The sequence below is a fragment of the Hyaena hyaena genome, unplaced genomic scaffold, assembly GCF_003009895.1.
Source record: "Hyaena hyaena isolate Hyena2069 unplaced genomic scaffold, ASM300989v1 scaffold_1033, whole genome shotgun sequence".
Lineage (NCBI taxonomy): Eukaryota > Metazoa > Chordata > Mammalia > Carnivora > Hyaenidae > Hyaena > Hyaena hyaena.
Window position 1 is genome coordinate 177,901 of NW_024081662.1, and position 14,059 is coordinate 191,959.

General features: G+C 43.1%; 1 protein-coding gene across 14 annotated transcripts in view; it reads right to left on the reverse strand.

The window, feature by feature from the left end:
• Positions 1–2,309: 2,309 nt before the first annotated feature.
• Positions 2,310–14,059, reverse strand: part of ARPP21 (cAMP regulated phosphoprotein 21) — a 156,411-nt gene continuing 144,661 nt past the window's right edge. For all 14 annotated transcript variants that reach the window (XM_039221924.1, XM_039221929.1, XM_039221930.1 and 11 more), the window contains 2 exons: positions 4,252–4,403; positions 2,310–3,048 (listed from right to left, as the gene is read on the reverse strand). In XM_039221924.1, coding sequence (XP_039077855.1) covers positions 2,791–3,048; positions 4,252–4,403 — 410 coding nt within the window. In that variant the 3' untranslated portion in view covers positions 2,310–2,790. The remainder of the gene's footprint in view (positions 3,049–4,251; positions 4,404–14,059) is intronic.

Sequence of the window (14,059 nt, forward strand, 5' to 3'; positions counted from 1 at the left end):
AGTATACAAAGAGCTTCATGCAAGAAAAGTCAAAACTCTAAAGAGGAAAGAGATTGGCATGTTTGGGGGAGGGAGGCCAAAGAGAGAGAAGACCTGTCTTTACCAAAGGCATGATGTATGTTTCAAATCCCTGGGAAAGAAGGCTCAGTCATGCTAGGAATCATTAAAGAAAAGATACACATTTCTCAGAATTCTATGAAAAGAAGAAAAACACTCAGACTCATATTTGGATACTTGATCTGGGATCACCTCCAAGATGAGAAACCTAAATGGAGACCACATTGCTGAAGTGAACCTCAGTTGGTCAGCCCCCTCCTTCCATTAGGGGAAGGCATTAAGTAGGCAGACACATTGCTCCTTCTCAGAGCGGCTATCGGTTTAATAGCTACTCAGCCTATTGGTTTAATGAGTCCATAAAAAAATGCAACATCCTCTTTTTATAATGTTTTTCATGTGTAAGGTTTCCTTACAAATAAAGAAATTCAGGAGACTGAGATTTAGGTAAATGGGACAGACGTCACAAGGAATGAGGCTAATGAGCATAGGCGTAAAAGTGCCTCTTTAAATGGAAAAAGGAAATGCTACTACAAAATTAAGAAATGGTAATCCTTGTGGCACATATATGGCTCACATGCTTGGGAATCTGACTCTCGGTTTTGGCTCAGGCCATGATCTCATGTCATGAGCTCTAAACTATCAGCGTGGGATTCTCTCTCTCCCTCCCTTTCTGCTCCTCCTTCCCTCTCTCTCTCTCTCAAAATAAATAAGTAAAACCTTACCAAAAAAGAAGAAATACTAGGTCAAATTTTTTGTAATTTTTGTATATTTAAATCTTAGTTAACCAGTGCAATATTGGTTTCAGGAGTAGAATTCGGTGATTCATCACTTGTGTACAAAACTCACTGCTCATCACAAGGGCCCTCCTTAATACCCATTCCCCATCCTGACCATCTCCCATCCACCTCCCTCCATCAACCCTCAGGTTGTTCTCTATCATTAAGAGTCTTTTCGGGCACCTGCGTGGCTCAGTCGGTTAAGCATCCGACTTTGGCTCAGGTCATGATCTCGAGATCTGGTCTGTTTGTTCAAGCCCCGTGTCGGGCTCTGTGCGGACACCTCCGAGCCTAGAGCCTGCTTCCAATTCTGTGTCTCCCTCTCTCTGCCCCTCCCCACTCACACTCTGTCTCTATCTCTCTCTTTCAAAAATGAATAAACATTAAATTTTTTTTTTAAAAAAGAGTCTCTTGTTGTGTGTTTCCTTGCACCTTCTCACACAGAGTTTTTAACTATTACCTTAACTCTATCTCCAACTAATCAACATGAAAATGGGAAGATCTAATATAGATCATGTGATAATATGAAGAACAGTGGGAATTATCCAGATACACTTTCCCTGCCCCTCTCATTGGCAATAATGGTTTTTAGGCAGAGAGTATAAAATAGATAACTATTAATCATTGTACTGCGATAGCAGTGTGAAGGTTATGAGGTTATAGTCCCCCAATAAATACCTCCCAGAAGGGCCAAAGCTGATATTTGATGTCCTGTTATTATTTTTTCAAAGGTTGTTATAAATCAATCTTACCTGCAGAATCTATAGAGGATTAAATAAACATTTAGGATTTGATCAAAACAGGCTTCTTCTAAATGTTTTTTTCCCAATGTTCTAAGTCTTTGTGACTAAATTCTTGTGATATTTTACCTTCTTTTCAGTTACTCGGATAAACATTAGCACCTTTGAATTACTGACTCACCCTTAAAACTAATGACACGTTATACTGTATGACCCAATATAATTGATAGAATTAGACCATGCCTCTTCTGACTTCCCTCTAAACAAAGAAATGTTGTTTTCCAGGTAGAATGAGGAACTCAAAGAAGGTAGAACAGGGATTGCTATAGGGCAGCTGTGATCAGGTCTCTCAGGTGTTATCAGTTGGGGGAAATATAGATACGTGGATTCAGTAAACCAAAATCAAGGTATATGTTTCAAAAATGTGCAGCCGATGAATGGATGAGATGGAAGCCATCTTATTCCCAGGACCCCTGTTGTATTAGGACAAGAAAATACAATTGGTTAGGTGTTTCCCACCACATCTCCCAGCGCAATGCCAATTCATTATCAAATACCTGGAACATCTTTACCTTGCATTGTGCATGCAATAAAGTCCCAAGGGACACGAGTCACACATGAGCAAACACATACTGGGACAGAGAGTGAACCAAACTGGTGGTAAAAACATGACCTTCCTCCATAAGGCCAAATCATTTTATTTTGATTCAACACTACAATACAGTATATATCCATTAAAAAAAAAAAGAAAACTCTATAGTGTATATAAATTAGTCCTTCCAATCATCAATTCTTTTCTTTCCCATTACAGCTTTGGTACAATGTGATTTCAGCATATAATTTTTAAATACTTGTAGCATCACAAACTCAACACAAAGTACAAAACTAAGAATCCAAATGAGGGATATATTATAATCTACACAGTGGTGTTCAGTGGTAGGAGAAAATCTTACCTTGATGAATTCATGTCACTAGCTAAGCTATAAAGGCGTACCTAGCAGACATGACAGAAATATGCACCATTAACCAGCTAACGTGTGTATTTGTCTTTGTGGGGTTTTCTTTTTTTTTTTTCTTTTTTTTTTTTTTTTACAGAATACCGGCAGCGACCCTCTGAGTGTTGAGAGAATGTGTAAGTCCTCGGCCAGTGTCCCACCTTGTTCCTCTTGCCTCGGTGGCCATGACTCATCTTGAGAAACGTCCCACAGCCAGAGCGCTCAGAATTTGACCTGCCACCCGGTGTTGTTGACATTTGCACAATTTGTCCGGCAGCTAGCCGCCATCACAGGGACAGTGCTGGAGGGGCAGTGTGGACCGATCAGCCTAAGGTTGTTCTGAGGGGTCGGCGGTGTGACGTTACAGTAAACAGGCATCGCGGTGGCCTGGAGGGACCCTTGACCTGCCTGGTTAGGTAGCATGATTGCCTGTTGGTATGACTGCTGGGGCAGCCCTTGAGAGCCCTGGGTCATTGGCACCTGGAGGGAGACACAAGAGAGAGAGCCCATCGTGAAGAGGTTGTGTTTGCGGGTCCAGGGAGCTACCGCCATGTCACAAAACATACGCAAGCGTTTGGGTTAGATCTAACTGGTCACCCATCCCGGACTGCCCTTTTATCAACTGTTTTACATCGGGCAAGTCACATAGCCTCTCTGATTCCCTAGACCATTTGCATAATGACACCTGCTCAAAGGGCCACTGGAAGCCGTGCAGAGATGATGTACCGGTGCTGGGACCTATCTGGTGAATGCTCGGAAGGTGCTGGTTCAGAGCTTCCTTCCTTCCTCTCCTGTTACCTTCCAGGGACTAGTCTGGATCTCCCGCTCTGGCTTTCGCTTGGTGGGGAAAGCCGCACTCCCATCCTGGTTTTCTGTAGATACAGTGGCCTCGAATCATCTACAGCAAAGGGGGCTCTTGTCTCTTTTGTCCCTCCCTCGCTCTCAACCTGCAGCGTCAGAGAGCACGAAGCTGGAGGTAGAAAGCGATGCAATGTGAACAAGCACTGTCAGCGTAGGAGGGCCGAGGACAGACTTCTTATTTTGCTTTGGTTTGTGGCTTTGTTTGTTCGTTTGTTCGTTTCAGAGCCAGAAGTAGCTGGTGCAGCTGTATTTCATGACCAAAGCATTTCCCTAACCCTTTGGCGTACTTCAGGAAGTAAATCACAAAAGGGTACGTGATATTTTTTAAATGCCCGGGATGGGTATAGTCACGAAAATGCAGTTGGTAGACCCTCTGCACACACCTTTTGAAGAAACCTGAACTGCCCTCGCTCTTTTTAAGTTAAAATTGTGGTAAAATGAACTTTCAGAGGTTGTGTCCAAAAATGAATGGAAGCTTGCCATGAAGGCTTTTTCCCAAGAAGCAAAATTTCAACGGCCTATCAGAAGGTCTTCACGAATGACACTTTAGGCTGTAGAATTTTTTTTCCATGAGTGGAAGTTTCAATAACTTTAGCAGGACATTCAAAAGCCATGGTAGTTAGAGAAGCATGCCTGTCCCACTCTACTTTTCTTCTAAGCTTGATTCAAAGTCAACCACCCGCAGGTGCTGGGCGCTGCACCCCACTCCCCCCACCCCACCCCCACCCCCTGCCAGCCACCCAGTTACAGGGCGTCCTCACAGCCTCTACTTGGGCAAGTGCTACTTTATAAAGCACAATTTCCGAAGCTGCTGACGCACACCTGATAAGAAGACATTGCTGGGTAGGAGACCATCAGGCTCTGCACCGGTGCCGCAGGTTGGGTGCGCATCACGCTCTGGTTCTGAGGAGGCGGCTGCTGCACACCTGTGGCACTTTGGAACCCCTGCCGCCCAGACAGGACTGGCTGGTAACCTGCAAAGAAAAACCACCTTTTGACCCGGTTGTGCCAGGAAGAACACAATGGATATGTCACAGCATCAGAGTGCTTGGTCACAAGGCGCCCTTCAGACGCCCTTCGGCACTGCGTTATACAAATACTGATTTCCTAGGAAGGTCTCCTTCTGTGCTAAGAGTGGACAAGGGGACGATGCCAAAAAATTTGCTGATATTCACATCCTGATGCAGAACGATCAGTGAAGACAATTTGACGCTGGTACTTTTTTTTTTTTTTATGGTACAAAGACAGGAACCTCTATTGGTATTGTCTGACAGCTATAAATTATACCTCTCGTATTTGTTGTTTGCTTTGTTTCAATGATATCTGGAGTATTCACACACGATCAGGTGGTTTTCCTTCTAATTAAATTGGCTCATTCTCTTACTATCTCACCTTTCAGCAAAAGCTCATTTCACCCAGGGATCATCAAAGTGGCTTCTGAGTTTGTGTCTTCCATGCCCTAGTGAACAAAATGATTCACCCTCTGACTAATTCAATGTTCAATGCCTTGGACAAAAGGCAGCAACTAGAGGAAGATGTGGCATGCTTTTTACTGTTTCAACACCAACTCCCAGGAGAACATTCTGGTAAAACACTCCAATAAGTGACCATGTACCATGAACAGATAATACAGAATGCAGCACTTAAAAGAGTGTATCTGTTGTGTCCTTGTGAGTGGGTCAGTTGCTTGGATTTCTTTTCTTTTTTTTGAAGTGGATCACAATTTATTTCTTGTGATTATTTTAATCCCCCCACAAGTGGCTTAAAATGCATTCTTTTTTTTTCAAGTTTTTATTCATTTATTTTGAGAAAGGAGGGGCAGAGAGAGAGGGAGAGAGAGAGTCCCAAGCAGGCTCCATACTGTCAGTGCAGAGCCCGATGCGGGGCTTGAACTCACGAACGGTGAGATCGTGACCTGAGCCAAGATCAAGAGTGGGATGCTTAACCGACTGGGCCACCCAGGTGCCCCAAAAATGCATTCTTAAAAGAAGTGAACTGTTCTTATAAATTCTGGGAAGAAGGTTACAATTACATGAAAATGATGTGGTGGTAGAAATATAAAACAGATTTACTTCATGATGTAAAACAAGGTCTTTCCAGAGCTCGTACCATGAACCCTACTGACTCCTTTAGAGAAAGTGGAACCATCGACTTAACACAATTCTCAGAAAATCTTTAAGATCTTAGATTGTTTTAAAACACAGACACTAAGCTATGGTTGACGGTCAGATTTAAAAAATGGAAACAATCGATATGCATTGTTAATAAATAACCTGTATTTCGAGAGCACATGAGAGTTTTCACTTTCTGTGGAGGACAGTAAAGTTATATTCCAGTCTTTGGCAGAGGACAATATCTTGCTCTCCTTTGGCTTACATCCAAGCGCCTTCACTCAACTTAGAAATACTGTGGAAACAATGGCTTCCAAATAGTCCCTGAGTTAGGAGATGAGCTCTGCTGGTCACACCACATGGAAACAAGCTATCTTCAGTCTAGAACACCTGAGACAACAACCTTTCTGGGGAAAGGCCAAGCTAGAAGCCCTACCCTGTGCCTGCTGATGGGGGTGGGGAGGTGGCGGGCAAGGGTGGAATTTAGAAAACCACCCTTTGATCTTTCTGTGTCCCATTGTTTTACCCTCACGTTAGTCACCCTACTTCAGTCTCCAAGTGGTTTTAACTTATTGAGTTCTTTTAAGTTTTTAAAAGGACATCACATATTAAGAATATAATTAAGAGTAATGGCCATCTGCCCCTGCATCTACTTTGTGCCCACAGTCAAAGCCTTCCCTGGACATGCTCTGCAGGCTGACATAAGACTCAGAACATCAGCTCATGGGGCTGCATACCTAGGAGGTTTACAGGTTATACAAAAAAGGAAAGCCCATCAGACTTTGAGAACAAGAAATTGGTATGAAAGCCACGTCATGGTCCTCACTGTCTCCCAGAATACCTCATACACAGAGGCACCTGGGAGACATTTGTTTTAACATTGCAGACATACCGAGTTTCATTGAGCTTTGCTTTAACACGCTCTGCAGATACTGCGTCTTCTGCAAATGGAAGGTTGGCAGCAACCTCCCTTCAGATGAGTCCATTGGCACCATTTCTCCAACAGCATTTGCTTGCTCTCATCTTTGTGTTACATTTTGGCAATTCTCAAAGCCTGTCAAGGTTTTTCATTATTATGTTTGTCATGGCGATCTGTGATCAGTGACCAGGGACCGCACCTCGTGGAAAGCTCAGATGACGGCTAGCCTATTTTAGCCATGGGTATTTTTTAATTATGGTATGCACATTGCATTTTTAGACATAATGTAAATAGGCTACAGTACAGTGCAGTGTGAACGTAACTCTTATACGCAGTGGGAAGCCAAAAAAAATTCGTTTGACTCGCTTTATTACGATCTTCGCTTTGTTGCAGTGGTCTGGACCCGAACTCGCCATGTCTCTGAGGTACATCTCTCCTTGCAAACAATTGCTTTCTATTCTTTCCCTTGCCTAGATATACCACCCTGATGCATATATCCATTGGCCCTGAAAAATTCTGCTCTTTTACTATTTTTATGACATTATTCCTAGCTGTATCAAACTCATTCTAGCAAGAATTGTTTTACATGTAGGAAAATAACTTGCTATGAATGTAGAACACTTATCACCAACAGTCTTCCTTACCATTTAATTCCACAGCAAAGAACAGACAATGTGAACACACTTTACAGTCCATATAATGGTAAATGTAATAGAGCCTTATTTCTGGCTGGAGACTCAAAGCACAGGTTGAAAAGGTGAAGGACATCTTTTGAAATTCTGACTTCTATCTGGGAAAATGGTGAAAGCCCCATTGGTTTTGCAGAACATACGTAGGTAAGATGAGAACAAAAAGAGGGGAGGAGTGAAGGGGGGTGGGGGAGGAAAGAGGCGGTGGCCTTGCTTCAAGAGATTATTTATGTATTTGCTTACTGAACCCTTCCATTCTCTCACAGAGCCGTCTTCAAAATGTTCAACAATAAACTGACATAACCTATGAGAGACGCATTTATTACACCAGCTCTAAACCAAAATAGGGGTGAAAGGAAATGAGTCTTTTGTTTTTAAGTTTATTTACTTATTTTGAGGGAAAGAGTGAGAGAGAGAATCCCAAGCAGGCTCTGCATTGTCAGCCTGGAGCCCAACATGGGGCTCGAACTCACAAACCAGGAGCTCACGACCAGAGCCAAAACCAAGAGTCAGATGCTTAACCAACTGAGGTGCCCAGGTGCCCAGTCTTATGATAATAGAGCCGTTCAGACCTACAGAAGCAGAATGTCTTGATAGGAAAAGGAAGTGCACTTCAAATAATATTAAAGGAGAGAGAAAGCTTCTGGGGGCTGTGTGGTCCCATCGTGGTCCAGGCCCAGACCTGGGGGTGTGATGCATCTTTGCGGAGAGCACTGATGCAGTGCACAACAGTGGCTCCCTCCCCAGGCGAGACTTGTGAATGTAAATAGTAGTGCAGAGACACCAGCCCCCAGCTCTGCACTGGGGCCCCGCGGTAACCACGCTTAAGGCACATAAAGATATGTGGGGGAGGCGAATAATGCTCTGAAGTTTCAAAATGAAAACTTAAGTGAGGGGAGGCCCACCTGACATTCATGAATCCCATCGTTTTCTCCACACGCTCCCCAGGCAAGAGATCGACACCTAGGATTGTTGCCCTGGAGCTGCCCGTTTCCTTAAGTGACGTTAGAGACGGAAGGGTGCAGCATGGTGCTGAAGACAGAAGGCTTTTTGGATGTGAATCTGAGCCTTGGTCCAGAAACAGACCAACAGAACTGCTAGACCAGTGACCTAAGAATGAACCAACAGCATCTGCCCGGGACACAGCCCACCCGAAGGCGAGTTGGCAGAGTTAGAGGGAACCTGCTTGTCTTGTCCGTTCAAATGAGAAATGTGTTCCGGTTTGTCAATTCTTGGCTGTGAAATGATCACTTTTTCATATTTATTGAGGATTCGCGAGATATAATGCATCTTACGAAACAGAAACAGCCACCGTAGCTGCCCTGTAGGCTTGCTATGGAAATCATAAAGACATTAGCTGTTTTTATTTCTTTTGCAGCCCAGATTAATTCAATTTTCAAGTCCCATGTATCATTTGTTTTCTGAAGGTAAAAAGGTTAGGAATGGATGAACGGCTCCTAGCAAATAAAAAAAATGCACTCTGTGGAGATTGAAGGGCTGAAAGATTAAAAATGTCTGGATCTTATCAATCTGAAAACGGAATTGTGTTCTTAGCGAAATACAACAGTTATTGAATACTCTTTAGTTTGAGGATAATTCATTAATATTCTGCCAAGGAAACATTTCTCCTCATGTGCCACAATTATGAAAAATCAGAATGAAAATTGATGTGGGACTATAAATTGGCAAGATTGTGACGGACCTTATTTTAACTAGGATTTGAATACTCTGTTACAGATCCAACAATCGGAAACTGAACGAGATGGCAAAGTAGCAAACTGTATTTGCAGGGTATTGCTGCCTCAGCTGTTGTTAGTTACAGATGTGAAGACGGGAAAATGAGCAGTTAAGAGGGCAAGTGTCTACAGAACAAATTAATGAGAAGGGAGCCAGTTTTTATCACCTCCGCCAAACCCACCCAAGCGTTGGAATGAACATGCTGTGTTAATTAAGTAAAATATTCGTAATGTGGTGGACTGTCTTCAAATACTAAAATTAATAATTTTAATATGAAAGTTACTTATCTCGGAATGATAAGATGTTGATATTTTTCTATGTTCCTAGGGGACACATGAGCTATCTCTGAATCCAAATTCTGCTCCTTGTAAATAGCTTTGAAATGGAATTACAGTAGGTCAACTGTGGCAGGGCTGGTGAAGAATATGAAGAAAAATGCTGATTCAGAACTGGCTTCTCCCTCTGCTGAATTTTTATAGTTTGTGCCTTGTGCCATTTTTCAATATCTTCCAAGTTCGCCTTCTTGGGTGCCCATCAATTCCTTCACACTTCCATCTTCTTTGAAGATTTTCCATTATAGATGAAATAGCTAGCTATATTTGTTGATCACTTAGTCTAATCCAAACAGTGAGTTAAATGCTTTTACCTTTTGTCATGACAATCCCATTATGAGATAGTCACTATTACTAAATTCTTTTTACAAAAGAGAAGACTGACTTAGGTGTAGGGTTTTTTTCAAGGACACACAGCTACTAGGAGGACAGGCTCAAATTTTAGTTGTGGTTTTTTGACATCAGTGCCCTTGCTGATACTCACTAAATTGTAGGAATATTTATTATACATTATTCCAATTTTCATACCCTAACAAATCCTTGAGTGTGTCAGGTATTTAGTGGCAATTTATTGCATTAATTATTTCTCAGTAATTAAAAAAATTAAATGGACAAGGATTATAACTCACACTTTGTTGAAGACGATCTTGTTAGTATCAAAGAAAGGAAATCAAAGGCAAAGCATAACTTCCCTGTCAAAACCAACTCCTACCACTCAATAGCAGTTTTACAGTCTTCTTCCTCAGATTAGGGGATACCAGATAAGCAGCTGGGTTGAAATAGGTAGGGGTAAGTCAAACAGACTCTAGTCCCTTCATTCACCCCATTAGTTTCTAATAAGCTGATACTATAGTTTTCAATTACTAGGACCATTTCAAATAATAGCTCTCTCTACACTCTTTGAAGACTCTGTATAGCTACTGGACTGTTTTCTCAAAATGATCTTGAAATATCAGGTAAAAGTAACTTGTGTCTATATTAAATGTAAGAATTATCATTTGACTGTTCTAGGCAACTGGTTGCCTCTGGGAAAGTCAGTTGGCCTTTGGAAACAAAACTAGTATTAATAGTTTGAAAAGATAAAAATAGGCAAGAGAAAAGAGGTATACTGAGGCTCTGCGTCTGATCTAGGATGTCAAGGAATCAAGGAATCAAGATCCCCCAGGCCACTTAGAGATGGCTGTACCTTTGGAGTTTATAGAGCTATCATTATGCTCTAATTCTGTGAATACTATGGCTTTCTTCCAACTTTTATTTGTTACCAGGGCACTGTCCCTATGATGGGGAGTCCTTTTCCGTGTCATCTATCTATAGCATCTTGGTGCTCAAGGTAGCCTTGGAGAGAGAGGATGGATATGCAACATGGTATCATGGTATCTCTGGTTTTCTGAAAGAGGAACCACTGTCTTATGCTTTAGAGAGGTGGACTTGGGGCAATGGATACCCCTTGCCTGCCACCCCACCCTCATGTAAGGTGGATAATGGCCTTGATCGATTATCTCACTTCAGGCCTTCCAGAAGCAGAGGGCCCTCAGATACTAAGGAAGACACATGATTCTGGGCTTTGCAGATGCTGGCCTGTTCCAGTACAAATCCCAGGTGTGACAATGTAGGCCAACTGGGCTCAGCTTTGACAAACAAGGCGTTAATCTTTTGAAGCACTTGCCTCTATGCCAAACTCCCAATCTATGTGGCCTAAACCCTAAGTAGGACGTTTCAAACAGCAGAGCAGTATACTGGCGTGCCTGGGCAGCTCAGTCAGTTAAGTGTCTGACTCTTGATTTCTGCTCAGGTCATGATCTCATGGTTCATGAGATCAAGCCCTACATCGGGCTCCATGCTGGCAGCGTGGAGCCTGCTTGGGACTCTCTCTCCCTCTCTTTCTGCCCCTCCCCTGCTGAGGCACTCTCTCTCTCTTAAAATAAATAAACAAAACTTTAAAACAAACCAAAAAAACTCACCACCACCACCACCACAACAAAACACAGAGGAGCAACATAAACTAGATTGGAAAACATTTTTTATCTCTAAACATGTCAAAAAATTAAGATATATGATAAAAACACCCAGCCTGGAAACAGTAATCAGACACTGTTCTGTTCTTACAGATGAAGTAAAATAGCATGAAACGGTCCTACGACTTCAAAAGGAGAAGTGCAATCAATTCTTTTTTTTTTTTTTTTTCTTTTAGCTTAAAGCCCATCATGTCTTCTTTCATCTTTGTGTAAGCATCTGTCTCCACTTCATTTACGGGCTGTGTCTACACCCTTCCTCTTCTCCTCTCCGTCTATTATCCTGTGGTATTCATTGCATAGGGACACGATGCAGAATGACCTGTAGGGACTCTGCAAGGGAACGGGTGTGATGCAGCTCATGTCCTGGAAAAGACCAGTCCAACCTAATGAATTTGAGGAAGGCTATGACAGGCTTTACGTGGGACTATGCTTCCTGAAGCTGTAGCTTTTCTTCGCACGTGTTCTTTTGCTCATTAGCTTTCATGCTGCACAGAGTATAATTCTTAAAAGCCTCTTTCCTGTCCCCGGAGAACATCACGCATGGGTCATTTTCTAATGGCAGTACACATCAGATGAACCAGCCTATTACTGCCAGCTCGGGGGCCTCTTCACTGCAATTATACCATCCTGATCCATGTTATCGCAACTACAAAGCTAGTTTTCTTTCTGTCTTTTTCTTAAATCAGGGCAACATGAGAGACATTGTTGAATGACTACAGGAATGAATCATGCACGGACTTTCAATGAACACCTCCGACAGGAGCTGCACTGAATCCCATTTTAAATGGAAGAGGCTGTCATATTATTGAAGTCATTCTCTGAACTTTCCCGGCCCAGAGGGCCATGCTGACAGCCAGAGAGCTTCAGCAACCCAGAGGGAGAGAAGCTACACAAAAGACCCGCACACGTTTTACTTTCTTAATGAGGCTGCTGCAAGGCTGCGCGGCTTAGAAGATAACGCCGTGTTCCTGCATCCCTGCACTTGTGTCCGAGTTAACTGTGGGCATCATACAGCCGGGCTGGTGACAGCCAAGTGCCGCTGAGGCACCGTGAGAACCTCTCTTCTCAGACTAGGCTTGGGGCAAAGTCAAGGTTGGGAATGGCTCTAATCACTGCCCCTGTAATATCGCGCTGCTCTCCCCCCTTCCCCGTGGGCATCTTCATTGATGATTTGGTGTTGATCAGCCAGCTCGAACAGGATAATCGTGAGGTCGGATGTCACAGGGTTAATATCACTGTGATCAAGGAACCATCCCTGTCACAGGGCTGCAGGCTACAACCTGGCCCCGGCTCCATATTTTGCAAATAAGTGCTGTGGATGCAGATTGAATCTGTAGAAATCCATCTGTCACTACAACTAGAAAAACGAGTTCACAGGCAACGAATGGGGAATCAAAAGTGCCTCCTTGATAGAAGAAAGCATTCTACGTTATTTTTCCCAAGTACCCAAAAATAATTATCTTCTTTTCTTCCACTCCAGACTGCCAAGAGTTCTTATCCAAACCTTACTCTAGTGGCAGATTTAAGAGTATTATTGTTCTACTGATACGGTCTTCTCAAAGGGAACAGCAGTGATCTAGGACAGGGACAATGTGGACCAGAACTAAAGCAGCGGAGGTAGGAATGGAGAGAAGGGACATATATTGAAAGAAATTTACAATGTGAATTGTGAGAAACCGGCATCTTGTAGTGTTCGTGGTATCACATGCTTGATGGAAGTGGACTGACTGTCCCACCATCATGAATACCAGTCACCCACTGGAAAATTGACTCTCTGCAAAACAAAAGCTCTGATTTGTAGTTCTTGTCCACTTCCCTGGTGTAAACATTCCCACCGTGGCCCGTTTCAAGCTTCAAGCATCTTAACAACTCGCTGGCAAGGTTCCTGATTTTTTTTTAACAGTTGTGCTTGTGAGCCGGAATGAGACAGCTCAGCACAGTGAAGCCACTGACCTAAATTCAATGCCAAGCAATCAGATGTTCAGTTCAGTTCAGTTCAGTTTCTCTGTTTTTTGTTTTTTGTTTTTTATCATTCCTTTTCAAGTCTTACTTACTCTTTTCTTTGACATTTTGCATAAGAATGATTATAAGAGCCATTAGGACATAAGTGGGGCAAGTGGTAGAGCCCAGCCATGAAAAGAACTTGCAGGACTCTAAGATGCCCTAGGACAGAAGCCCGTCTCAGACTCTAGGATCCCTGACAGGGAGATGCCCTTGTGGTGTGAGTGAGGAAATGGGGAGCCTGTGAGGGAAGGCTTCCAGGAGATCAGTTTGAACCTGGTATTGGAAGATGAGTCGGTGCATGCTAATGGAGTGGGATGAAGTGGGAATAACCACGATAAAGGAAGTAGAACACATGGGACACCTGGGTGGCTCAGTCGGCTGAGTGGTCGATTTCTGCTCAGGTCATGATCTCACGGTTCCTGAGTTCCAGCTCCGCATCAGGCTCTGCGCTGACAGCCCAGAGCCTGGAGCCTGCTTCAGATTCCATGTCTCCCTCTCTCTCTGCCCCTCCCGTTTGCACTCTGTCTCTCTCTCCCTCAAAAATAAATAAAATGTATGGAGCAACATGGGAAAAGCTAAGAGATGTGGGAAATATGTTTAAGGACTCTAAGTATTTAGAGGCAGCAGCAGGTTAGAAATGAGAAAAGGCAGTACAGGGGGAGAGAAGGGGAGTTGGGTTCAAATCCTTGGGCCTTGAACACCATTTATGAAACTGGAACTTAAAAGTGGAAAGATTTAGGGTGCAATGTAAGGTTTTTAAGCTGAACAATGAAATGACAGATGGCCCTTTCATAAAGATTCCTCAGAAGCCACTTGGGGGTTG